The sequence below is a fragment of the Oncorhynchus keta genome, chromosome 23 (assembly GCF_023373465.1).
Source record: "Oncorhynchus keta strain PuntledgeMale-10-30-2019 chromosome 23, Oket_V2, whole genome shotgun sequence".
In the NCBI taxonomy this organism is placed as follows: domain Eukaryota; kingdom Metazoa; phylum Chordata; class Actinopteri; order Salmoniformes; family Salmonidae; genus Oncorhynchus; species Oncorhynchus keta.
This window is the reverse complement of record NC_068443.1, coordinates 24,151,269-24,176,350: the sequence shown is the minus strand read 5'-3', so window position 1 is coordinate 24,176,350 and position 25,082 is coordinate 24,151,269. Positions and strand designations below refer to the sequence as shown.

At 42.4% G+C, this 25,082-nt stretch overlaps 2 protein-coding genes across 12 annotated transcripts in view; both read left to right on the top strand.

Moving 5' to 3' along the window:
* Positions 1-15,778, top strand: part of LOC118402033 (histone-lysine N-methyltransferase 2C-like) — a 131,426-nt gene extending 115,648 nt beyond the window's left edge. For all 6 annotated transcript variants that reach the window (XM_052476893.1, XM_052476891.1, XM_035799857.2 and 3 more), the window contains 13 exons: positions 5,406-5,545; positions 5,849-6,176; positions 7,735-7,874; positions 8,638-8,769; positions 10,552-11,094; positions 11,229-11,832; positions 12,110-12,246; positions 12,442-12,584; positions 12,740-12,914; positions 13,066-13,182; positions 13,329-13,402; positions 13,734-13,842; positions 13,935-15,778. In XM_052476893.1, the coding sequence (XP_052332853.1) occupies positions 5,406-5,545; positions 5,849-6,176; positions 7,735-7,874; positions 8,638-8,769; positions 10,552-11,094; positions 11,229-11,832; positions 12,110-12,246; positions 12,442-12,584; positions 12,740-12,914; positions 13,066-13,182; positions 13,329-13,402; positions 13,734-13,842; positions 13,935-14,027 (2,735 nt within the window). In that variant the 3' untranslated portion in view covers positions 14,028-15,778. The remainder of the gene's footprint in view (positions 1-5,405; positions 5,546-5,848; positions 6,177-7,734; positions 7,875-8,637; positions 8,770-10,551; positions 11,095-11,228; positions 11,833-12,109; positions 12,247-12,441; positions 12,585-12,739; positions 12,915-13,065; positions 13,183-13,328; positions 13,403-13,733; positions 13,843-13,934) is intronic.
* A 738-nt stretch (positions 15,779-16,516) lies between these two features.
* Positions 16,517-25,082, top strand: part of LOC118402032 (5'-AMP-activated protein kinase subunit gamma-2-like) — a 43,657-nt gene continuing 35,091 nt past the window's right edge. For 3 of the 6 annotated variants that reach the window (XR_004829419.2, XR_004829420.2, XM_035799851.2), the window contains exons 1-2: positions 16,517-16,818; positions 18,649-18,720. Coding sequence is in view for 4 of the 6 variants with exons in the window: in XM_035799851.2 (XP_035655744.1) it covers positions 16,738-16,818; positions 18,649-18,720 (153 nt within the window). In the remaining 2 variants the exon portion in view is untranslated. Of the gene's footprint in view, positions 16,819-18,648; positions 18,728-25,082 lie in introns of all 6 variants that reach the window. The other 3 variants (XM_035799854.2, XM_035799852.2, XM_035799853.2) reach the window with 3 other exon arrangements.

Sequence of the window (25,082 nt, the reverse complement as noted above, 5' to 3'; positions counted from 1 at the left end):
TTTAACATAATAAACCATTTATAAGCCATTTACAAAAGGATTGCACACCGTTTAGGATTAGGTTTCAATACTGCTCACTAGATTAGGGACTGCGAAATTACTTTATGATCAAATCACATTTTATTTGTTACATGCACAAATACAACAGGTGTCGGTCGACCTTACCGGGAAATGCTTACTTACAAGCCCTTAACCTTTTTTAAATTATTTTTTTTAACCTTTATTTAACTATGCAAGTCAGTTAAGAACAAATTCTTATTTTCAATGACGGCCTAGGAACAGTGGGTTATCTGCCTGTTCAGGGGCAGAACGACAGATTTGTACTTGAACTTGCAACCTTCCGGTTACTCGTCCAATGCTCTAACCACTAGGCTACCCTGCAGCCCCCTGCCGCTCTCAGGGATATGTGGGACGGTCCCTCCTGGCCAAAAGCCAGGGAGAATGCAGAGCTCCAAATTCAAATAAATTACTATAAAAACCAAACTTTCATTAAATCATACATGCAAATTAAAGCTACACTTGTTGTGAATCCAGCCAACATGTCAGATTTCAAAAAGGTTTTTTGGCGAAAGCAAACAATGCTATTATCTGAGTAAGCACCTCCGTAAACAAAAGAGAGAAAAGCATATTTAAACCCTGCAGGCGCGACACAAAATGCAGAAATAAAAATATAATTCATGCTTTTTGACAAGCTTCTTTTGTTGGCACTCAAATATGTCCCATAAACATCACAAATTGTCCTTTTGTTCGAGTAATTCCGTCGATATATATCCAAAATGTCAATTTATTTGGCGCGTTTGATCCATAAAAACACAGGTTCCAGCTTGAGCAACGTGACTACAAAATATCTCAAAAGTTACCTGTAAACTTTGCCAAAACATTTCAAACTACTTTTGTAATACAACTTTAGGTATTTTTTAAAGTAAATAATCTATAAAATTGAAGACGGGTGATCTGTGTTTAATACAGGAGGAAAACAAACTGTAGCTAGCTTTTTGGTCACGCGCCTCTATCAAACAGTACACTTGAAGTTACCCTCGTTCTGAACAGTGCTACTTCTTCATTACACAAAGGAAAAAACTCAACCAATTTCTAAAGGCTGGTGACATCCAGTGGAAGCGGTAGGAACTGCAAGAAGGTCCCTTAGAAAGCTGGATTTTGTTTTCTATCCAAATGTACTAATAATATGCATATCTTATCTTCTGGGGAGTAGCAGGCAGTTGAATTTGGGCATGCATTTCATCCGGATGTGAAAATACTGCCCCCTGTCACCAAGAAGTTAACCAACAATGCAGTTCAAGAAATAGAGTTAAGATAATATATACTAAACAATCTAAACTAAAGAATAACAATAACCAGGCTATATACAGTGGGTACCGAGTCAATGTGTAGGAGTACAGGTTAGTCGAGGTAATTTAGGGGTAAAGTGACTATGCATAGATAATAAACAATGAATAACATAATTTTGTTTTTTACTTGGAAGGGGGGGGGGTTGTCAATGTACATAGTCCGGGTGGCCATTTGATTAATTGTTCAGCAGTCTTATGCTTTGGGGGTAGAAGCTGTTAAGGAGCCTTTTGGACCTAGTCTTGGCGCTCCGGTACCGCTTGCGTGCTGTAGCAGAGAGAACAGTCTATGACTTGGGTGACTGGCGTCTCTGATAATTTTTTGGACCTTCCTCTGATGGCAGGAAGCTTGGCCCCAGTGATGTAATGGGCCGTACGCTCTACCCTCTAGCGCCTTACGGTCAGGATGCTCTCGATGGTGCAGCTGCTTTGAGGATCTGGGGACCCATGCCAAATCTTTTCAGTCTCCTGAGGGGGAAGAGGCGTTGTCGTGCCCTCTTCACAACTGTCTTGGTGTGGTTTTCTCCATGATGGTGATGTGGACACCAAGAAACTTCACACTCTCGACCCACTCCACTACCACCCTGTCGATGTGAATGGGGGCGTGTTCGTCCCTCCTTTTCCTGTAGTCCACGATCAGCTCCTTTGTCTTCCTCACGTTGAGGGAGAGGTTGTTGTCCTGGGGACCACACTGACAGGTCTCTGACCTCCACCCTATAGGCTGTCTCATCGTTGTCTGTGATCAGACCGACCACTATTGTGTTGTCAGCAAACCTAATGCGTCGTGCTTGGCCACACAGTCATGGGTGAACAGGGAGTGCAGGAGGGGACTAAGCACGTACCCCTGAGTGTTGAGGATCAGCGTGGAAGATGTATTGTTTTTTCTACACTTACCACCTGGGGGTGGCCTGTCAGGAAGGATCCAGTTGCAGATGGAGGTGTTTAGTCCCAGGGTCCTGGCTTACTGATGAGCTTTGTGGGCACTATGGTGTTGAACGCTGAGCAGGTAGTCAATTAACAGCATTCTCACATAGATGTTCATTTTGTCCAGGTTGGAAACTGCCGTGTGGAGTACGATTGAGATGATGTCATCTATGGATCTGTTGGGGTGGTGTGCGAATTGTAGTGGGTCTTTGGTTTCCGGGATGATGGTGTTGATGTGAGCCATGACCAGACTTTCAAAGCACTTCATGGCTACCGACGTGAGTGCTACGGAGCGGTAATCATTTAGGCAGGTTACCATCGCTTTCTTGGGCACAGGGACTATGGTGGTCTGCTTGAAACATGTAGGTATTACAGACTCGGTCAAGGAGAGGTTGAAAATGTCAGTGAAGACCCTTGCCAGTTTGTCCGCGCATGCGTGATCACGCTGTCGTCCGGAACAGCTGGTGCTTGTTGCTTGCCTCGAAGCGAGGATAAAAGGCATTTAGCTCGTTTGGTAGGCTCGTGTCACTGGGCAGCTCACGGCTGTGTTTCTCTTTGTAGTCCATAATAGTTTGCAAGCCCTGCCACAGACGAGCGTCAGAGCCGGTGTAGTAGGTATTGACGCTTTGCCTGTTTGATAAAGGGATTTCTTATAAGTGTCCGGATTAGTGTCCCGCTCCTTGAATGCGGCAGCTCTAGCCTTTGGCTCGGTGCGGATGTTGCCTGTAATCCTTGGCTTCTGGTTGGAATATGGTCACTGTGGGGATGACGTCTTCGATGCACTTTTGGATTGATGCCGGTGGCTCCTCAATGCGATTGGATGAATCCTGGAACATATTCTAGTCTGTGCTAGCAAAACTGTCCTGTAGCGCAGCATCCACGTCACCTGACCACTTCCGTATTGAGCAAGTCACTGATACTTCCTACTTTAGTTTTTGCTTGTAAGCAGGAATCAGGAGGATAAAATGATGGTCAGATTTGCCAAATGGAGGGCGAGGGAAAGCTTTGTATGCATCTCTGTGTGTGGAGTAAAGGTGGTCTAGAGTTTTTTTCCCCCTCGAGTTGCACATGTGACATGCTGGTAGAAATTAGGTAAAACGGATTTAAGTTTGCGTACATTAAAGTCCTCGGCCGCTAGTGGCACCGCTTCTGAATTAGCGTTTTCTTGTTTGCTTATGGCCTTATACAGCTCGTTGAGTGCGTCTTAGTGCCAGCGTCGGTTTGTGGTGGTAAATAGACGGCGACGGAAAAATATAGATCGAAATTCTCTTGGTAGAAAGTATGGTCTACAGCTTATCATTAGGTACTCTACCACAGGTGAGCTGTTATTGACAGATAGACACACACACCCACCCCTCATCTTACCAGATGTAGCTCTTCTGTCCTGCCGATGCACGGAAAACCCAGCCTACTGTATATTATCCGTGTCATCGTTCAGCCAAGACTCGGTGAAACATAAGATATTACAGTTTTTAATGTCCAGTTGGTAGGATAGTCTTGAACGGAGATCATCCAGTTTATTCACCAGTGATTGCTCGTTAGCCAATAGAACGGATGGTCGAGGCGGGATACCCCCTATATTTCCGTCTAATCTTCCCGCAAATGACAGGGATTTGGGCCTGGTCTCAGAGAAGCGGTATATCCTTTGCGTCGGACTCATTAAAGAAAAATATTTGTCCAGTTTGAGGTGGGTAATTGCTGTTCTGATATCCAGAAGCTCTTTTCGGTCATAGGAGATGGTAGCAGCAACATTATGTACAAAATAAGTTACAAACAATGCGAATAAACACACAAAATAGCACAGTTGGTTTGGAGCCCGTAAAACGGCAGCCATCCCCTCCGGGCCATTATGGCAAACTGTAAATGGGTTATAAATGTGGTAGTAATGATTAATAAATGGTTTACTACGGAGCGTTAAAATAAGGTGTTACCATGAATTTACCCCTCAAGGGTAAGTGGGACGCTAGCCAAATTCAAATACAGAAATACTCATTAGAAAAATTCAGAAAACAAAACATATTTTACATATGTTTAAAGATGAACTTCTGGTGAATCCAACCACGGTGTCAGATTGAAAGAATGCTTTACGGCGAAAGCATACCTTATTTGAGAACATAGCCCAGTTGACAAATCATTACAAACAGTAACCAGCCAAGCAGAAGAGTTACAAAACTCAGAAATAGAGATATAATTAATCCCTTACCTTTGATGATGTTCATATGGTTGCACTCAAAAGACATTAATTTATTCAATAAATGTTCCTTTTGTTCGATAAAGTCTCTTTATATCCAAAAACCTCAGTTTTGTTCGCGCGTTTTCTTCAGTAATCCACAGGCTCAAACGCAGTCAAAACAGGCAGACAAAAAACGATGTTTATATCCAATCCTCAGGTTGTTTTTAGCCGAAATGATCTATAATATTTCAACCGGACAATAACTTTGTCAATATAAAAGGGTAACAAGAAATGCACTCTCTCGGGATTGCGCATGAAAAAGCTCTGTGACACGTCTGGGTCCACTCATTCAAACTGGTCTTACTCCCTCATTCATAAGAATACAAGCCTGAAACCATTTCTAAAGACTGTTGACATCTAGTGGAAGGCATAGGAACTGCAAATTGAGTCCTAAATCAATGGATTCTGTAATGGCATTGAATAGAAAACTACAAAACCAACAAAAAAAACTACTTCCTGAATGGATTTTTCTCAGGTTTTCACCTGCCAAATCAGTTCTGTTATACTCACAGACACAATTTTAACAGTTTTGGAAACTTTAGAGTGTTTTCTATCCAAATCCACCAGTTATATGCATATCATATCTTCTGGGCCCGAGTAGCAGGCTGTTTAATTTGGGCATGCTTTTCATCCAAAATTCCAAATGCTGCCCCCTACCCTAGAGAAGTTAATATGAATATACACAGCCTTGGTCATTTGTTTAAACTGGTAATAAATGATCAACTGTAAACAGAGATGTGCCTTTCTCACTACTATCGGCACATCAACATCAATCAAATTATATTTATAAAGCCCTTTTACACCAACACTGTCACAAACTACTTTACAATATCAATGAAAGCAGTAAGTATTAATCCTCCGTTAAAATATTATTCCTAATGTCTCTATTGCTCTTCCTGTAGGATCAGAGGTTAGGCTGAAGACTGAGCTCAAGACTGAGCCCTATGGGATGTTCTTTGGCTCCCATTTTGGCCCGCCGTCTAACGACACTAAACCAGGCCTGGTGTCTGTAGCCATCACTCTGAGACCAGCGGCTGCTGAGGTGAGTATTTCTGTTCTTTTGGCTTCACTTCCCCCTGCTTTCATAGAAGATCAGCAGGGAGGAAATGGTCTAGGTCCTTTTTTAATGTTTGTTGGTTATTGTTGGTAGCTTATTCCCCTTTTTCCCATAAACGTTTCACCTCAGTCATTTCACTACTGGTCGAATATGTACCGATTAAAACATCACCAGGCTTAATTGTAGGAGTTGAAGCCAATTCTTTGTTCTCTCTTTACTGTGCATGTGCCAGTGGCTTGATTGGCAATATCTACAACATACATTTTAATGTTGTGTTTTTGTTCTCAGAACATCACAGGTGTGGTAGCTGCCATCTCAGAACTGCTGTGTGTGAAGATCCCCAGCAGCTATGAGGTGAGCAGCACCCCGGGCCCAGACAGGGGGCCCCTGGCCATGCTCAGCGGCCTGAGGGTGGGCCCCCAAGGAGGCCTGGTGCACCGGCCGGGGGCCCCCATGATGTATCCGGGCCGTGCTGGTGCTGGAGACATGGGGGGCCCTCACGGAGCCCCAGGCCAGCTCATCAGGCCTGGGGGAGGAGGACCACAACAGAGAATGATGATGCAACAGCAGCAGGGACATCCCCAGCAGCACATCCGCTTCCATCCTGATGGACCAGGTGAGAGACTGGGCAACATCTCTGCACCTTATCGCCCCCTTATGTCGAAATACAGACATAACAGGGGAGGTGTTTCTGCTCTTGTGTGCTTGTCTTGAAATGAGACACTGCTGAAATTCATGTCCATCCAAACCTGTTTGTTTGTTAGTTTTCCAACTTACTTTTCTGAAATTAATCATGTCTGTCTTCAAGCACGACACCACGGTACCTTTTAGAAATGTGCATGGCAACAGAATATATATAATATATATTTACCTTTATTTAACCAGGAAAAGCCCATTGAGACAGTCGATTTTGCAAGGAAGACCTGGCCAAGAAGGCAGCAGCAATCAATACGACATCAGATTTAAAACATGCACAACAATATAATTCGGCCTACAAGAAACATTTACAATCCTCGTCATTGTCCCCCCCGTTGTCCATTTTCATAATTAGCCCCTCTTAACAATGTTTACAAATGGTCTGTTTCTTCAGCCAGAGAATCATTATCCTTCTGTCAGGGTCTAAAGGCTGTGTGTGTCTGGCCCACCAGATACGTATTGATCACGTATTGATCACACAGCAATACACACAACTAATGAAACTGAGTATTCCTCCTTCCTGTGCCCGACCTCACTCGTACACACACACACCTGCGTATCGCTGCTGTCAAAGTGTCAGACCACAGGCCTAATGAATGTGGTCAGTTAGCTTGGACCCATAGACCACAAACAGCCAGATAAATGATTAAGTGGACACCTCATCAGTGGGGTAAAGATATAGGATATTCCTCTCAATTATCTAGTGTTAATTGTCATGGGGTCTTATAACAAGGAGGTTTTTTATCTTTAAACCGATTTCCTGTTGTTCTAAGACAATTGCATCATGGCCAGCTATGGTCCTCGCAAAACTAGAACCAAATAAATACTATGATCTTCACTAAATCTAATCCATAGAAGGGTCCTTAGGAGGAAGGATTGTTGACATATATTTGACATTTGGATCTTAAAGCATAATTGAGAAATAGTGAATAGTTAGAATATTTGTGACAGAATGTTTAATCTGTACGTGCTACAAAACAAAAGTTGGTGTCATATGAAGCTTTACCGCTTTCTCTGTGACATGAGTAGTATTTTGATGCCATTAGCACATTTCTTACATACATTTATGAATATTGAAAAATATAAACATTCATTTTGAAAATATAAAATGTTTGATTTGGCTAATTAGTCAGTATATTGTTGAACATAATATACTCTACGGACATATTGAAGTTCCAGGGTGGGACAAGAACTGCCTTTAAAACATTGTGAAAATCAGGCGTTTGAAATGGTTATTTGGTCCAAAACAAGACTGCAGCAGAGCTGCTCCCGGGACCACCCATACGTAGAATGTATGCACACATGACTGTAAGTCGCTTTGGATAAAAGCGTCAGCTAAATGTCATATATTATTATTATTATATTAGCTCCACTCATTTATTTGAAGTAATAAACCTAGCAGCAGTACTGCACTGGCCTGTTATGCATCTACCATAGTTGGAGGAGCTGTGTCACAGAGAGCTGTCTGTGTGTTTCAGGTCCAGCTGCAGTCAGAGGCCCTCATCAGAAGACCCCCGGCAGCCCAGGCTCCAAGCCCCAGTGGTGCTGCCACTGTAAGGTGGTGGTGCTGGGAAATGGAGTCCGCAAGTCCATCAAAGACCTTCCAGTACACAAACAGGTAACGTACCGCCAGAGCTTTCATGTAGTCAATTACTACATGTTTATCAGGCTGAACTCATACATTACAAAGACTGTTATCTATAGGTCAACACTTAGCGATACGTTGATATTTTGATCTTGCGGCCCATGTTAGACAGTCGTGTCTATATCTATCTATTAGTCCACATGTTCTGTCAATACAGATTGATCAATTACCTTGTTGTGATGTTGCCCAACCAAGCCATGATCTAAATGGGTTGATTTACTATCTTCTTGGCCAACCAACCAACCCAGTAAAAGCCCTACTCTCAATCAGTCAGTCAGCCGTGGATTACTGTTTTTAGTCTGTTTCTCCAGGGGGCAGGAGAGTACAGACGGGTCATGACCAGAGGCTCAGACCTCACTTCATATGATGGATTAATCCACATTATGCCTTTGGGGGTGCACACACAGACACACACAGACACACACACACACACATTTCCGTACATGTCCGTACACACACGTACTATAGAGCCTCTAATTATGCTAATCCCCCCCATTGGAGTGAAATCCATATCGGTGCAATTAGTGGTTTAAGCGGTAGCATGCCCTCCAACTGAAGTCTGGGGAGTTCACAAATGGTTAAACCCTGATTCATTTGAATATTGGAGCTGTTTGATTATTGAATAAACCCTTTTAGCATTGATCAAGGTTTCTGAATGGGCATCAATTTGGCCTTTGATATCTCATTGAGCTCCCTCGCTACATCTCCTAACATGCCTGGCTTCCCTCTTCTTCAGGAACAAGAAGGATTGTTGCGTTCCGAGGGGAACTTGGTCTTCTGCAGCCACAGCTGCTTCCTCCTCTACTCTGCTTCGTCCTCCTCCTCCTCTTCCTCCTCATCGCAGGCCAGAACCACTACAGACTCCAAGGTTTGTCCTACTAAGATTGTTCTATCTATACCTACCAATTCAAATACAGTGGGGCAAAAAAGTATTTAGTCAGCCACCAATTGTGCAAGTTCTCCCACTTAAAAAGATGAGAGAGGCCTGTAATTTTCATCATAGGTACACTTCAACTATGACAGACAAAATGAGAAAAAGAATCCAGGAAATCACATTGTAGGATTTGTAATGAATTTATTTTTGGTCAATAACAAAAGTTTATCTCAATACTTTGTCATTGCCAACAAAGGGTATATAACAGAGGTCAAACGTTTTCTGTAAGTCTTCACAAGGTTTTCACACACACTTGCTGGTATTTTGGCCCATTCCTCCATGCAGATCTCCTCTAGAGCAGTGATGTTTTGGGGCTGTTGCTGGGTAACACAAGACTTTCAACTCCCTCCAAAAAATGTTCTATGGGGTTGAGATGTGGAGACTGGCTAGGCCACTCCAGGACCTTGAAATGCTTCTTACGAAGCCACTCCTTCGTTGCCCGGGCGGTGTGTTTGGGATCATTGTCATGCTGAAAGACCCAGCCATGTTTCATCTTCAATGCCCTTGCTGATGGAAGGAGGTTTTCACTCAAAATCTCACGATACATGGCCCCATTCATTCTTTCCTTTACACGGATCAGTCGTCCTTGTCCCTTTGCAGAAAAACAACCCCAAAGCATGATGTTTCCACCCCCATGCTTCACAGTAGGTATGGTGTTCTTTGGATGCAACTCAGCATTCTTTGTCCTCCAAACACGACGAGTTGAGTTTTTACCAAAAAGTTATATTTTGGTTTCATCTGACCATATGACATTCTCCCAATTTTCTTCTGGATCATCCAAATGCTCTCTAGCAAACTTCAGACGGGCCTGGACATGTACTGGCTTAAGCAGGGGGACATGTCTGGCACTGCAGGATTTGAGTCCCTGGCGGCGTAGTGTGTTACTGGTGGTAGGCTTTGTTACTTTGGTCCCAGCTCTCTGCAGGTCATTCACTAAGTCCCCCCGTGTGGTTCTGGGATTTTTGCGTTCATTTTGAACCCATGGGGTGAGATGTTGCGTGGAGCCCCAGATCAAGGGAGATTATCAGTGGTCTTGTATGTCTTCCATTTCCTAATAATTGCTCCCACAGTTGATTTCTTCAAACCAAGCTGCTTACCTATTGCAGATTCAGTCTTCCCAGCCTGGTGCAGGTCTACAATTTTGTTTCTGGTGTCCTTTGACAGCTCTTTGGTCTTGGCCATAGTGGAGTTTGGAGTGTGACTGTTTGAGGTTGTGGACAGGTGTCTTTTATACTGATAACAAATACAAACAGGTGCCATTAATACAGGTAACGAGTGGAGGACAGAGGAGCCTCTTAAAGAAGAAGTTACAAGTCTGTGAGAGCCAGAAATCTTGCTTGTTTGTAGGTGACCAAATACTTATTTTCCACCATAATTTGCAAATAAATTCAATTAAAATCCTACAATGTTATTTTCTGGATTTTTTTTCTCTCATTTTGTCTGTCATAGTTGAAGTGTACCTATGATGAAAATTACGGGCCTCTCTCGTCTTTTTAAGTGGGAGAAATTACACAATTGGTGGCTGACTAAATACTTTTTTGTCCCACTGTACATGAGGCACTTTGGTGTGCACAAGAATCAAAGGCATGTAAAGGTGTTGAAGATTGCATAAGTCAAAGCTGTGTTGAATCCTCTTCGTGCCTCTTCAAAGCTGTGCCTAGAATGAATGAATGAATTGAAATGTGCAGTTCATCATTACATTATTGTCTTCTGCAGGACACGGTAGCCCTCCTGTCTCCAGACTCGGACCAGAAAGTGAGCCTGTCTAAAGCCCTCCACCAGTACAGCAACAACATGTCCTCTCTGGATGTCCACTGTCTGGCCCAGCTCCAGCTCAAGCAGTCCCCTCCCTCCACCTCACCCATCCCCTTCCCCCCAGCCAGTGACACCCCAAAGACCCCTAAGACAGAGGCCAAGTCAGACACCATCAAAGTGACGGTGAAGCTGAAGGCGCGTGGCCCCAGGGCTCAACAGGAAGGCTGGCACCAGGGGAAGAGACACAAGGGTCTCCATTGGAGGAAGTGGACAGTGCAGGTGGTGGTGCCCAGAGGAAGCTCCCAGCTCCCTGATGAGGACCAGATAGATGAGCTGCTGAGGAAGCTGGGAGCGTCTCTACGCCCCGGGGCCAGTCTCAGGGACCAGCGCCGCTGCTGCTTCTGTCACCAGCTGGGGGATGGGGTCACCGATGGCCCTGCCCGACTCCTCAGCCTGGACCTGGATGTGTGGGTGCACCTCAACTGTGCCCTCTGGTCAACCGAGGTAGGTAGCCCAGAGGATAGAGAGGTGGACTGCTGGTTTCAGATCATTACTACCATCCACTACAATCATGCCCCTTCTTTTATTAAAGTTCTATTGTGTTGTATATCTATTATTAACGTTGTATTGTTGTATAGGTGTATGAGACGCAGTCAGGCGCTCTGATCAATGTAGAGCTGGCGCTGAGGCGGGGTTCGGTGGTCCGCTGTGCCTTCTGCCAGCAGATGGGCGCCACCAGCGGCTGCCACCGCCTGCGCTGCACCAACATCTACCACTTCACCTGCGCCCTGCAGGCACACTGCATCTTCTTCAAGGACAAGACCATGCTGTGCCACGCCCACCGACCCAGAGGCTCCACCCACGGTGGCTCTGGCCACGTCCTGGAGCACGAGCTGCGCTGCTTCGCTGTGTTCCGCCGTGTCTACATCCAGAGGGATGAGGTGAGGCAGATGGCCAGCGCCGTACAGCAGCCCGAGCTGGGCTACACCTTCAGAGTGGGCAGCCTGGTGCTCTATGCCGTGGGTCAGATCACCCCGTCCCAGATGGCCGCCTTCCACTCGGCCACAGCCATCTTCCCCGTGGGCTACGAGGCTTGCCGCATCTACTGGAGCATGCGCCATGGCAACCGTCGCTGCCGCTACCTGTGCTCCGTAGAGGAGAGGGAGGAGCAGCCGGAGTTCAGCATCCGCGTCATTGAGCAGGGATACAAGGACCTGGTCCTCACTGACTCCACCGCCAAAGGTGGGCTGGGATGGATTTGTCTTAGGCCAAGCTTTAGATTAGGCTTGTCTAGTGAAGGTGGGCTAGCTAGATTGGTTTTATGACATGCTTCGTTAGCCTTGTTTTGGCTGTAGCCTCTGCTGTTTATGTATCTGGGTTAGCTTAGACTAGGCTTGTTTCTAGTTCATTTTCCCTTTCAGATTCTCTTTTACGACAATAAATGTGTTCTGTAGGAGTCCCTGTAGGAGTCCCTATAATATATAATCTATGACCCTGCTGTTTCCTGTCTGTCCATCAGGAGTGTGGGATAAGGTCCTGGTTCCGGTGGCTGACAGGAGAACTGAAATAGGAACTTTGAAACTCTTCCCTGTCTATCTGAAAGGAGAGGACCTGTTTGGGCTCACCGTTTCTGCAGTTACCAAGATCACTGAATCGGTTTGTATCTGTTTTTAGTTATATTAAAACAATTGGGATTTAGATTAAATGATCAATGTTCAAATGGCGCTATAGGTGTCTGTAGCTACCTATTTAGGTAAACGACTCTTAAAATACCCACACCATACTGTATTGTAGACACTGAAGTGAGGAGTGTTCCAGTCTCATTTCCCAATGCTGTTGGTTGTGTTCCAGCTCCCAGGGATAGAGGCCTGTGACAGGTATACCTTCCGTTACGGCCGTAACCCTCTGATGGAGCTGCCCCTGATCTTTAACCCCTCCGGCAGTGCCCGGGCCATGCCCAAAACCAGCTCCCCATCCACCGCCGTTGTCATTAGGTATTGTGGAATTTCCACGACAATTTAATCTGTGGATTGAATGTACTTTTGGTTTAGCACAAGTTATCTTTCTATAACAATATGTAGGCTTTGTTTTGTACTTTTTTTTGTTAATTGTACTATACCCTTCTCTACACACACACACACTCTCTTAGGCCCCAGCCGGTATCCAGCACCACCAATACCTCCTCCAGGTGTCAGAACACAGCCCAGGGGGAGGGAGGTGTACCCCACACCAAGCCTCCCATGGTGCACCACAGGTCGTCGCAGTACCGCTGGATGAAAAGTGAGTGGAGGGCCAACGTCTACCTCGCTGCCTCCAAGATCCAGGTGGGTCTACTGGACATGATCTTCTATGTTCAGCTCTGTAGCATTCCCCTTCTAAAGTAGCAGAGTGATTATGACACTGAAATATGACAGCACGAGAGTAAGGGGACTTACTGTTGGACGTGGACAAACTTTCTGGTTGCTGTGTCCACAGGGCCTGGGTCTATATGCATCCAGGGACATAGAGAAACACACCATGGTGATTGAGTACAACGGAACCGTCCTCCGCAACGAGGTGGCCATCAGGAAGCAAAGGACTTACAAGTCTCAGGTAGAAAAACATGTATTTTTATTGTTTTTTGCTCAAGGCTGTACTAATTACTGTGTTGTGGAGAGGGAAGGCTGAATAATACATGTTTGCTATATTATCTCATGTGATGATTCCAGTTGGTCTAAGTGGTTACTTTTCTCCTACAGAATCGTGGCATGTTCATGTTCCGCATCGACAGTGAACATGTCGTTGATTCCAGTCAGACAGGGGGTCTAGCAAGGTAATTCTTTACATAAGTCAAAGGAAGTAGCCTTACTGTGTGAACCTTGGCTTCTGCAGGCCGGAACAGCTAATAAGAGCAGGAGGCAGCTATTATATTATAGGGTCTTGTTGTATTGTTTACATAGTCACATTCCATCTGATTCACATTCTAATCTTAACTGATTTATTTGTCGCTGAATGTCAGGATGGTGGTGTAGTACTTCATTTACAGGGCTCCGTATGTAGCCTCGAGTCTGATTACACAGAATGCACAATGAACCTCTCATTCAAAAATGTCATAAAACATTCCGTCATAATGTGCAATGCTACGTGTTTGTTTTCTTATACAGGTACATCAACCACTCTTGTACCCCAAACTGTGTCGCTGAGGTGGTAACCTTCGAAAGAGGTTATAAAATCATCATCACCTCCAACCGCAGAATCCAGAAAGGAGAGGAGGTGGGTTCTTTTTCCTTCCAATTGAAAATCTCTACATATGCTATGAATGGCGTTTTCATTGTCATCACGATTTTCTTTTCATTATTTTCCAGCTTTGTTTCGACTACCAGTATGACTGTGTGGACGGCCAACACAAGATCGCCTGTCACTGTGGAACAACAGACTGCAGGAAATGGATCAACTGAGAAAAACCTCAAATGACAACAACAAACATAAATGCATTCCTTGCCATATTATGCAGATGCCCTGATCTCTGTGTAGAAAGAGAGAGGTGCTTCAGACTTTGTTAGAACGAGCAGACGGCCTGAGTAAACCCTAAGAGTGACGCCTGAATGGATTCCCATGTTTGGAAGCATAGACTGAAGATGGACAGAAGGAAAGGGTGTGGAAAGAGGAGAGCAGGAAGAAACAACAGCACATAGACATGTGATTCGTGCCATATTACGTGAGAGGATGGGTTTTGATGGAAGGACTGTCAATGAGTGCATTAGTGAGATGATATACAGTAGGGCACAGATGAGAATCCACCAGCGAATGAGGCGAGCGCACTGTGCAGGGCGTGGACCCTATTGGTTGTTAAGGGCAGGCCCTTTTGTTTAAAACTTTAAATGTAAAACCATTTGACTAAATGTAGACATCACTGAATGGGGAATGTACAGCAATGACTACCGCGAAGGGAATATTAACTTGCACTAAAAAAAAAAAAAGACACACGTACACAAACTTTAAGATACTTGATTCCATGAGTCAGTTTTATCATAGGTTTCTGTCATGTGATTTGAGTGAAATTCGAGAGGACGTTTTGTATTTATTATTGAATGAATGAATTTTTTTCTCAAAATGATGAGACAGTAAAAAGAAGGTTAAACTGATATTGTTTTCTGAAGATTGAAGAAATTCTGTTACTTGTGTACAAATGTATATAAAGAAAAATATAGGAATAACTGACCAAATACTACCTTAACCTTCTTGATGTTTGGGTGTTTTTTAATTATTATTTTATTTTTTTGTCATTGCAGTTTATTTAAGAAGGATGTCATAATATCAGTTTCAGAGTATATATTATGATTATTCTGTACAGAATTTGTAAAATAACCACAATAATTCACAAAGTATTTTTGTTGTATTAAAGGTATGGTATTGTAGCTTAGTGTTTTTGTGATTTACACGTACTTTGACCACTCAAAAAGAAATATTTTTGGTGACTGAGTGTGGAAATGAGTTATTGGTTAAAGAATAAAAAATGGTAAAGACATCATTCTGACATCTTTGCTGTTAATCAGGTTTGATTTTATAGAGCTGTGAAAAGGTTTTAAACCACCCAAACACAATTTTAACTTCTTTTTAACCCAAATATGTGTAGGAATATAACCTTGTTTTTTCTGTTTGTTTTTTTACATAGAGATTGTGTACAGACGTCGTATGACATTGCTTACTGCTTCAGGCGTTTGAAATTAAAGTGTACTGAAAAAATAAAATAATGTTTCTTGCAGAGGAAAAGGTCGGGACATTTGGTGGTGCTACATTTTGAAAAGAGATGACATTCTACTTAATCAGAAATGTATGTGATATTGACACATCACAAGCCACATACAGTAGTTAGATGTTTTGCGAGCACAATTTCAACTCGACTGTAAAATATTGGAGACAGTCTTAGAACTTGTAATGTATATGGCATGTATTTTTTTAACTTTCCGAAGACTCAATTGTATATATTTTCTCAATGAATGGTTGTAACAAAATTGTTTCTTGGATATTTTTCTTCTCTTGTATAAAATGACATCGTCCTACCAGTGTGTTTGTGCTACATTTTTCTTGGTCCTGTAGTCTCAAAATGTTTTTAAAAATGCATTTAGAACTGTATAGAGAAATATGAGGGTTGGCGTTTGGAATTGAATTTAGAAGCATTTACAAAATAAACTATTTTACATCTTAATTATTTTGTTTGTGCCTTCAGAAATCACACACATCTGCCTGACCCATAGGAAGGACCCCCTTTGAATAGACTAGGCTAGAGTATTGTAAGACACCCACTGGCCAAATATGGCAACTACAGCTCCACCACTTTCATCACCATACATACACATTTTGTTAATATTACATTCATAATATATTATTTAACAACTGAAGACATCGGTTAAAACATATAATCTATAAAAGTATGGCCTGCCATTAATTAGGTCCATGTTTAAATGTATAAACGAACTGAAACGAGAGCTGTTGGAGAGAGCAAAAACGTAATCGAGGGCAAACAATGCATTATATCAATGAGGGGGGCTCATGCATCATCTATTCTACGTACATGCAACAGATGAACTGACGGAGAAAGAATGGCTGAGATCTGCCTTGCTGTTCAAAGGATAGCTGCAAAATATCCAACTGGAGGCCACTTGTTTTGCTCACGTAAACGCACACACTGCATGTAAGAAAGAAAGAACGTGTGTATGTGTTCCATTTCAATCATTGTCCCGTTTCCTATTCCTTTCGGAGTTTGGAGATCTGAAAGTGAAAAGCCAGTGAAAGTCCCCCCCTAACATATCCATTTGAATAAAATGTGATGTTGTGCTCTGCTTTATCAACCAATGTTAATATTTGTGGAGGAAATGGAAAAGGTAGGAGTTAGGATCTAGGGAAGGAGTCAATGAAATAGGAACCAATAATGAAGCCATGCTTTACTGACATCTGTTAGTGAAAAGCAGCGCGCTCAGGCTTCTTGATGTGAACACACCCCTTGTCTGTAATGCGTCGGTTGGCTATACTTCCTGGTAAATTAACTAGTTTCTTCTAAAGAACGTTGACTTACAACTTCGTTTTCAGATAAAGACGTATGGTATAATATCACGCAATTTCCTCAAACTCGTTAAAAACAAAGAAAACAGGGTAATTCGTCTGAAAATGGGAAGCACCGTGATGGAGTCCAACAAGAAGGATATGAAAACCTCGAAGAAAAAGAGAACACTACACCTAAATATGCCAGTAAGTTCGTAAATTATAGTCTGTTGTTTGACACCTACAGGTGTTTGTTCACGTGGCATTGTGGAAAGAGTAGGTTGTGTGTGTGATTATCGCATTTAACTAACTGCATGATCTGTGTTTGTAATGTTGCAAAAAATGTAACTTTCAAGTATGTTCGTGTGTCCGCATTGTTACATCAATCACCCGGGCATCTTTTCCAATTCACGGCGTCTAGACCTCACAGTTGAGGTCATGTTTTTATATATATTTTTTAATGACATCACAATCAAAAACAACATTGTTCAGGTTGCCTTTTTTTGACAGATTCTTTTCACAAACCTGAACTTTGGACAGGCATGAGATGATGCTAGTTTTCCCCCCATGTTTTATTTAAATTTTTTAACATCTTTATTTAACTCGACAAGTCCGTTAAGAACACATTCTTATTTTCAATGACTGCCTAGGAACGGTGGGTTAACTGCCTTGTTCAGGGGCAGAACAACATATTTTTTACCTTGTCATCTCAGCGATTCGATCTTGCAACCTTTCGGTTACTAGTCCGAACGCTCAACCACTAGGCTACCTGCCGCCCCAGCATCAAGTCTTCAAAACATGGACTCGACATCAGCTATTCGCTTGATTTTGGGGGTGAAATGTTCATGTCTATTCACATCTAAATTTCAATGCAATATGCCATCGTCATTTTCATCATCACTACCACAATCAACATATGATGCATTGAAATCATGTCAAAGACCTGAAGCCCATCCCTTACTCAGACTTAAAACTCATCCTGCACTGGTCTATTTACACAATCCAAATACCACTGAGGTCTAATCGGGCCTTGATTCATTCCTTAAATGCACCAGCAGTGTTATTCCGTTACTGTTATTCAGTTATTGTTATAATCATTTACTGTTTAGAACAATTATTTCCAATCTAGTTGGCTTATGGGCAATAAGGTATTTGATGTTTTTGTGTGAGAATAAAGAGGAAGCTGGGGAAACAGCTGGAAACACACTGCTCTGGTCTGCTCTAAACCACTGAGTCATGATGCATTGTGTCCCTGCACCGTAACTAGGGGCAACAAAGAAGCTAGAGAGAAAGTCCTGATTTTATTGAATTTCAGAGTATTATTCTGGTTTCCCCTTGCATCATGTCCTCTCTGCTCAAATGAACCAAGTCACTGATCGCATTGGCATCATATCAGCGTGTTTAACCTGAAACAATGGTGAGCAGTGAGCACTGTGTACTGTCTTGTTAAACCAGGCTTGCATCATTATGGGTTTTCTTTGTTTCCCTAGACAATATCTGATATATTTATACTATGTGCATTATCTAAGCTTGCATTTTTATATGAAGAAAATACCCCAACATCTGCAGAGCAAATAGGCCCTAAGTTATTTGAATGACAGTGAATTATTACTGTCGGTGCTGACTGCTGCTACATTCATGTTGCTGCACCTCATTGGTCTTCTTTGGATGGCATCCAATAGATCCCTCCCAGGAGTAATGGATGGATTAAAAATGCCTCTAGATGTGTAGACGCATCTGCTTTTCCACGCAACTACATTTGTTTATTGCTTTGAATTATTGCCCTTTCTCCATTTTAAACATGATTGACTTGCAGAACTTGAAAGTTATACGGAAAGCTAGGGTAAATGTATTTCCTGGTAATGCCATGCCCCAGTAGTGGTTTTACACGTTTCTCCTCTTTCAGAGCTTAACATGTCTCGCCGGAAGCAGATTGCACCTAAAGCCGGAAATTACATTTTGGTCCAGTCAATCAGTCTCTGGATGTAACATCGATTTTTCTTGTCAAAATTGGCTAAAAGCCTTCTCTGTCTGCAGGACGTAAGTGCTTTCGCCTTCCCCATAATGGACGGCAAGTCTGGAGGCTCGGGCAAGGATGGCTATCCAAATGTAAATGGTATTTCCTTCATACTCGTGGTTACACACAATTAAGTTGTTCTTGACCGACATCATTGCGCTTCTCACCTTTACCCTTAATTTTAAAGGTCCAGTGTGGTCCAAAACATGATGTTCCTGTGCTTTATATATATTTCCACACTATGATATTGGAATAATACTGTGAAATTGTGAAATTATCATAATGCTCCTTTAGTGTAAGATTTGTTGGTAATTTCAGCCTGTTTTGGTGGGATGGAGTTTTGGCCTGACTGTAGACATCAGCAGATGGTAAATTAGTTAATAGACCAATTAAGAAAGAGTTCTAAACCTCTCTGCCAATAACAGATAGTTTTCCCCTCCATTCAGAACTCTTCCAAACAGTGATCAAATTCTTGCTTGAGAAATTGCTATTTGCTAAGAAGCTATTTTTGTTTTCAATTAAATTGATGAAAGAAAAACAATCACAGTAAGGTATTTAATTGTTACCCAGAAATGATTTGATATTGAAATAAACTGCTGCACTGGACTCTATTGAATAGTTTTAAGTTATCTGAGCACTGTGTTTGGACACAGGCAGTGACAGACATTGTTCTGGAGCCCTCTGATGGTACTTCTAGTTGGGTGGGTAGAGGTCTGATGTCCTGTGGAAATGGATGTCACATGACAGTGAGTTTGTAGACAAAGTGATCTCTCTGGACTTAATGAAGGTTTCTCTGCTCAGTAGCAGGAGCTCAGCATTATACTGGGACATGGGTGTTTTAAAATAGTAGAAAGCGTGCTAAGTTTCAAAGACTGGTTATCAGCAATGTAGGGCTATCCCGGCTAATTAGAATCTTGGTCGCCTGAAAGTCGTTTTTTTCCCGACCAATCTATTGCTCAAAATGTTTAAATTGATTTTCTCCATATATGGACACCCTATGTTTTAATAAAATCAACTATATGCATTGAGCTTGTCTGATCCTTTAAGCTTACAGTTTGATTCCTCGAGGGCACCAGAGATCTAGATAATCAGAAGAAAAAAACTTAACCTGAACCAACTATTCTCTTAACGCTCATACTGGCTTTTGCAGATTCTGCCATTACTCTCCTGAAGTTGCCGGTAATAGGCTACACGAGGAGTCTGCAACCTTTCTCATGTGGAATGCCAATTTATCTTAACTGGCACACAGATCGGTAGAAATTAAGGTTTTGATAAGCACATCTTCGTGAAACCGTTTCATTAAATTTAAAATAACGTCTTCATATCTCAATCATTGTCATGTGGTTAATCACATCTCTATCCAGCACCTCAAATGTTCTACTGCTTGAGCTCCTATTCCACTTATAGAATATTAGCTCAAAAGTATTGTGGAGCTCCTGCACCTAAATATAAACAGTACCAGCACCCAAAATGAGTACCAGAACCTATTTCGGTCCAAGTCAAGCACTGATAAGAAGCCTATTCTATGACGTTTCCACTCGATCAGTTATCTCAGTTCACTGGTCACGATGGCAACACACATCCGTAGCACGCGCTCCAGCAGGTGTATCTCACTGATCATCCCTAAAGCCAACACCTCATTTGGCCGCCTTTCGTTCCAGTACTCTGCTGCCTGTGACTGGAACGAATTGCAAAAATCGCTGAAGTTGGAGACTTTTATCTCCCTCTCCAACTTCAAACATCAGCTATCCGAGCAGCTAACCGATCGCTGCAGCTGTACATAGTCTATAGGTAAATAGCTCACCCTTTTTCACCTACCTCATTCCCATACTGTTTTTATACTGTTTTTATTTATTTACTTTTCTGCTCTTTTGCACACCAATATCTCTACCTATCATTTATCACTCCAGTGTCAATCTGCAAAATTGTATTATTCGCCTACCTCCTCATGCCTTTTGCACACATTGTATATAGACTGCCCATTTTTTGTTCTACTGTGTTATTGACTTGCTAATTGTTTTACTCCATGTGTAACTCTGTGTTGTCTGTTCACACTGCTATGCTTTATCTTGGCCAGGTCGCAGTTGCAAATGAGAACTTGTTCTCAACTAGCCTACCTGGTTAAATAAAGGTGAAATAAATAAAAAATCAGAGCTTGACATTTTTAACTTTCATGCTGAGTGGTTATCGAAAGGGAGACAGCTGGAAAGATTTTTCAAATACTTTGAACTATTGTAATTCTCAATGGATGTAAAAACAGACTTTGTTTGCTTCCTGTTTCAGGTGAAGAAACATAACATTGGGAAGCTCCACAAGTCATTAGTGGTGATGCGTTAAGCCAATCAGAAATACAATCATATCCCCAAATGGGCACATCCTCAAATGGGCACATCTGTGCGCAGGCCAGGTAGCCTATAGGCCTACTTCTAAACTCAGCAAAAAAAAGAAACGTCCTCACTATCAACGTCCTTATTTTCAGCAAACTTAACATGTGTAAATATTTGTATGAACATAACAACATTCAACAACTGAGACATAAACTTAACAAGTTCTACAGTCAGGTGACTAACAGAAATGGAATAATATGTCCCTGAACAAAGGGGGGGTCAAAAAGTAATAGTCAGTATCCGGTGTGGCCACCAGCTGCAATAAGTACTGCAGTGCATCTCCTCATGGACTGCACCAGATTTGCCAGCTCTTGCTGTGAGATGTTACCCCACTCTTCCACCAAGGCACCTGCAATTTCCCGGACATTTCTGGGGGGAATGGCCCTATCCCTCACCCTCCGATCCAACAGGTCCCTGATGTGCTCAATGGGGTTGAGATCCGGGCTCTTCGCAACATGAGAAAGGACAATTATGTGGTTATATCGAAGCAACATCTCAAGACATCAGTCAGGAAGTTAAAGCTTGGTCGAAATTGGGTCTTCCAAATGGACAATGACCCCAAGCATACTTCCAAAGTTGTGGTAAAATGGCTTAAGGACAACAAAGTCAAGGTATTGGAGTGGCCATCACAAGCCCTGACCTCAATCCAATAGAAGACTTGTTGGGCAGAACTGAAAAGGCCTGTGTGAGCAAGGAAGCCTACAAACCTGACTCAGTTACACCAGCTCTGTCAGGAGGAATGGGCCAAAATTCACCCAACTTATTGTGGGAAGCTTGTGGAAGGCTACCCAAAACATTTGACTCAAGTTAAACAATTTAAAGGCAATGCTCGCAAATACTAAATGAGTGTATGTATACTTCTGACCCACTGGGAATGTGAAGAAAGAAATAACTGAAATAAATAATTCTCTACTATTATTCTGACATTTCACGTTCTTAAAATAAAGTGGAGATCCTAACTGACCTTAGACGGGGAATATTTACTAGGATTATATGTCAGGAATTGTGAAAGACTGAGTTTAAATGTATTTGGCTAAGGCATTTAGCCAAGACTCCTGAACAGGTCATCAAATGGCTACCCGGACTATTTGCATTGTGACCCCCCCCCCCACCACCACAACCCCTCTTTTTATACTGCTACTATCTGTTTATGATATATGCATAGTCACTTTAACCATATCTACATGTGCATACTACCTCAACCAGCCTGACTAACCGGTGTCTGTATGTAGCCTCGCTACTTTTATAGCCTCGCTACTGTATATAGCCTGTCTTTTTGTTACTATTGTTTTGTTTTTTTACCTACCTCTTGTTCACCTAATACTTATTTTTTTGCACTATTGGTTAGAGCCTGTAAGTAAGCGTTTCACTGTAAGGTGTTGTATTCGGCGCACGTGACAAATAAACTTTGATTTGATTGTGTAAGTAAGCTTCCGACTTCAACTGTAAGTGTGCCTTGAATTCTAAATAAATGAGACTGTGTCACCAGCAAAGCACCATCACACCATCTCCTCCATGCTTCACTGTGGGAACCACACATGCAGAGATCATCCGTTTACCTACTCTGCGTCTCACAAAGACACAGCGGTTGGAACCAAAAATCTCATTTTGACTCATCAGACCAAAGGACAGATTTCCACCTGTCTAATGTCCATTGCTTGTGTTTCTTGTCCCAAGCAAGTCTTCTTATTGGTGTCCTTTTAGTAGTGGTTTCTTTGCAGCAATTCGTCCATGAAGGCCTGATTCACGCAGTCTCCTCTGAACAGTTGATGTTAAGATGTGTCTGTTACTTGAACTCTGAAGCATTTATTTGGGCTGCAATTTCTGAGGCTGGGAACTCTATTGAAATTATCCTATGCAGCAGAGGTAACTCTGGGTCTTCCTTTCCTGTGGCGGTCCTCATGAGAGCCAGTTTCATCATAGCTCTTGATGGTTTTTGCGACTGAATATTTCTTCAAGTGCGAAGTTCTTAATGTTCTGCATTGAGTGACCTTCATGTCTTAAAGTAATGATGGATTGTCATTTCTCTTAGCCCTATTTGGCAAAAACAGCTCAAATAAGCAATCTTCTGTATACCCCGCCCCCCCCACCTTGTCACAACAACTGATTGGCTCAAATGCATTAAGATTTACAAATGTACTTTTATCAAGGTACACCTGTTAATTGAAAATGCATTCCAGGTGACTACTTTATGAGCTGGTTGAGAAAGTGCAAAGCTGTCATCAAGACATTGTGGCTACTTGGAAGAATCTCAACTATAAAATATGTGTCCAAACGTTTCACTGGTTGTGTGTAAAGTGCATTCAGAAAGTTTTCAGACCCCTTGACTTTCTTCACATTTTGTTACATTTTAGAATAATGCTGTAATGTATTAAATCACTTTTTTTTCTCCCCTCATCAATCTACAGTCAATACCTCCCATAATGACAAAGCAAAAACAGGGTATATGTATGTGTTACTGCTCAACTAAAACTCTCGGTTGACCAACAGCCTGAAGACCAAACAATCGACCAGTTGTCTAATTGGGGTCGGCCCTACAGGGATGTTTAGACAACTTCTTGGTTGTGCAATCTCTTACTATATGTGTCGTCTTTGGTTTTGAGTTGGTAGCGGTTTCGTTTAGCTTTTTCTCACTTCTATCATGCTTTTCTACAAAGCAAGCTTCTCTTCCTTCTCAGTCTTTAAGTGCCTTCAGTAGTTATTTTCCCAACAACCTCAGTCTTTTTCTCATAATTTTTTTTCAACTGTTTGTAGTGAATTAGCGCTTGCAAGAAAGGCATTTCACTTGTGCATGTGACCATTAACTTAACTTGAACCACCGGTCTTTCCTCATGTTTTGAACTAGCTGATAGATTTGTTTATAAAACTCTCAAATCTGACTAGCTTGCCTAAACACGCTGTTGTGCAATAAGAACGTTTGTTGGCAAACAGAGAAGTAGGGTGTGTTCTGTCTCTCTCAGACTTGTTACAGGATTGGCCAAACAGAAATGTCTGTAGAGTAGGGCCAGTCTTAAGCTAATATCATCCTCAAACATTGTGGAAAGGAAATTAGAGGCTCAGGACTGATTTGGTGATATGTTGTACAGTACCAGTATATCTGGACCAATAAGGAATGTTTAGAGAAACTTCTCCCAAATGCACTGTAGGCGTGGTTGTAATTTTCTCTTGGCAATCCTTTGAGTTCGTAGCCTGTTTTCTGTCACCTAAACACTTCTCTGCAATATTTTACTGTTTCATCTAAAAGCACTGCTAGTGTTTTATCACAACATTTTCGCATTCGCTTATTAATATATAGTAGCACAATCCCCAATAGGCTTTAACTTGGGGCAAAAAAGTATTTAGTCAGCCACCAACAAACGTTTATCTCAATACTTTGTTATATACCCTTTGTTGGCAATGACAGAGGTCAAACGTTTTCTGTAAGTTCACAAGGTTTTCACACACTGTTGCTGGTAGTTTGGCCCATTCCTCCATGCAGATCTCCTCTAGAGCAGTGATGTTTTGTTGCTGGGCAACACAGACTTCCAACTCCCTTCAAAGATTTTCTATGGGGTTGAGATCTGGAGACTGGCTAGGCCACTCCAGGACCTTGAAATGCTTCTTACGAAGCCACTACTTCGTTGCCCGGGCGGTGTGTTTGGGATCATTGTCATGCTGAAAGACCCAGCCACGTTTCAATCTTCAATGCCCTTGCTGATGGAAGGAGGTTTTCACTCAAAATCTCACGATACATGGCCCCATTCATTCTTTCCTTTACACGGATCAGTCGTCCTGGTCCCTTTGCAGAAAAACAGCCCCAAAGCATGATGTTTCCACCCCCATGCTTCACAGTAGATATGGTGTTCTTCGGATGCAACTCAGCATTCTTTGTCCTCCAAACATGACGAGTTGAGTTTTTACCAAAAAGTTATATTTTGGTTTCATCTGACTATGACATTCTCCCAATCATCTTCTGGATCATCCAAATGCTCTCTAGCAAACTTCAGACGGGCCTGGACATGTACTGGCTTAAGCAGGGGGACACATCTGCTGGCACTGCAGGATTTTGAGTCCCTGTTGGCGTAGTG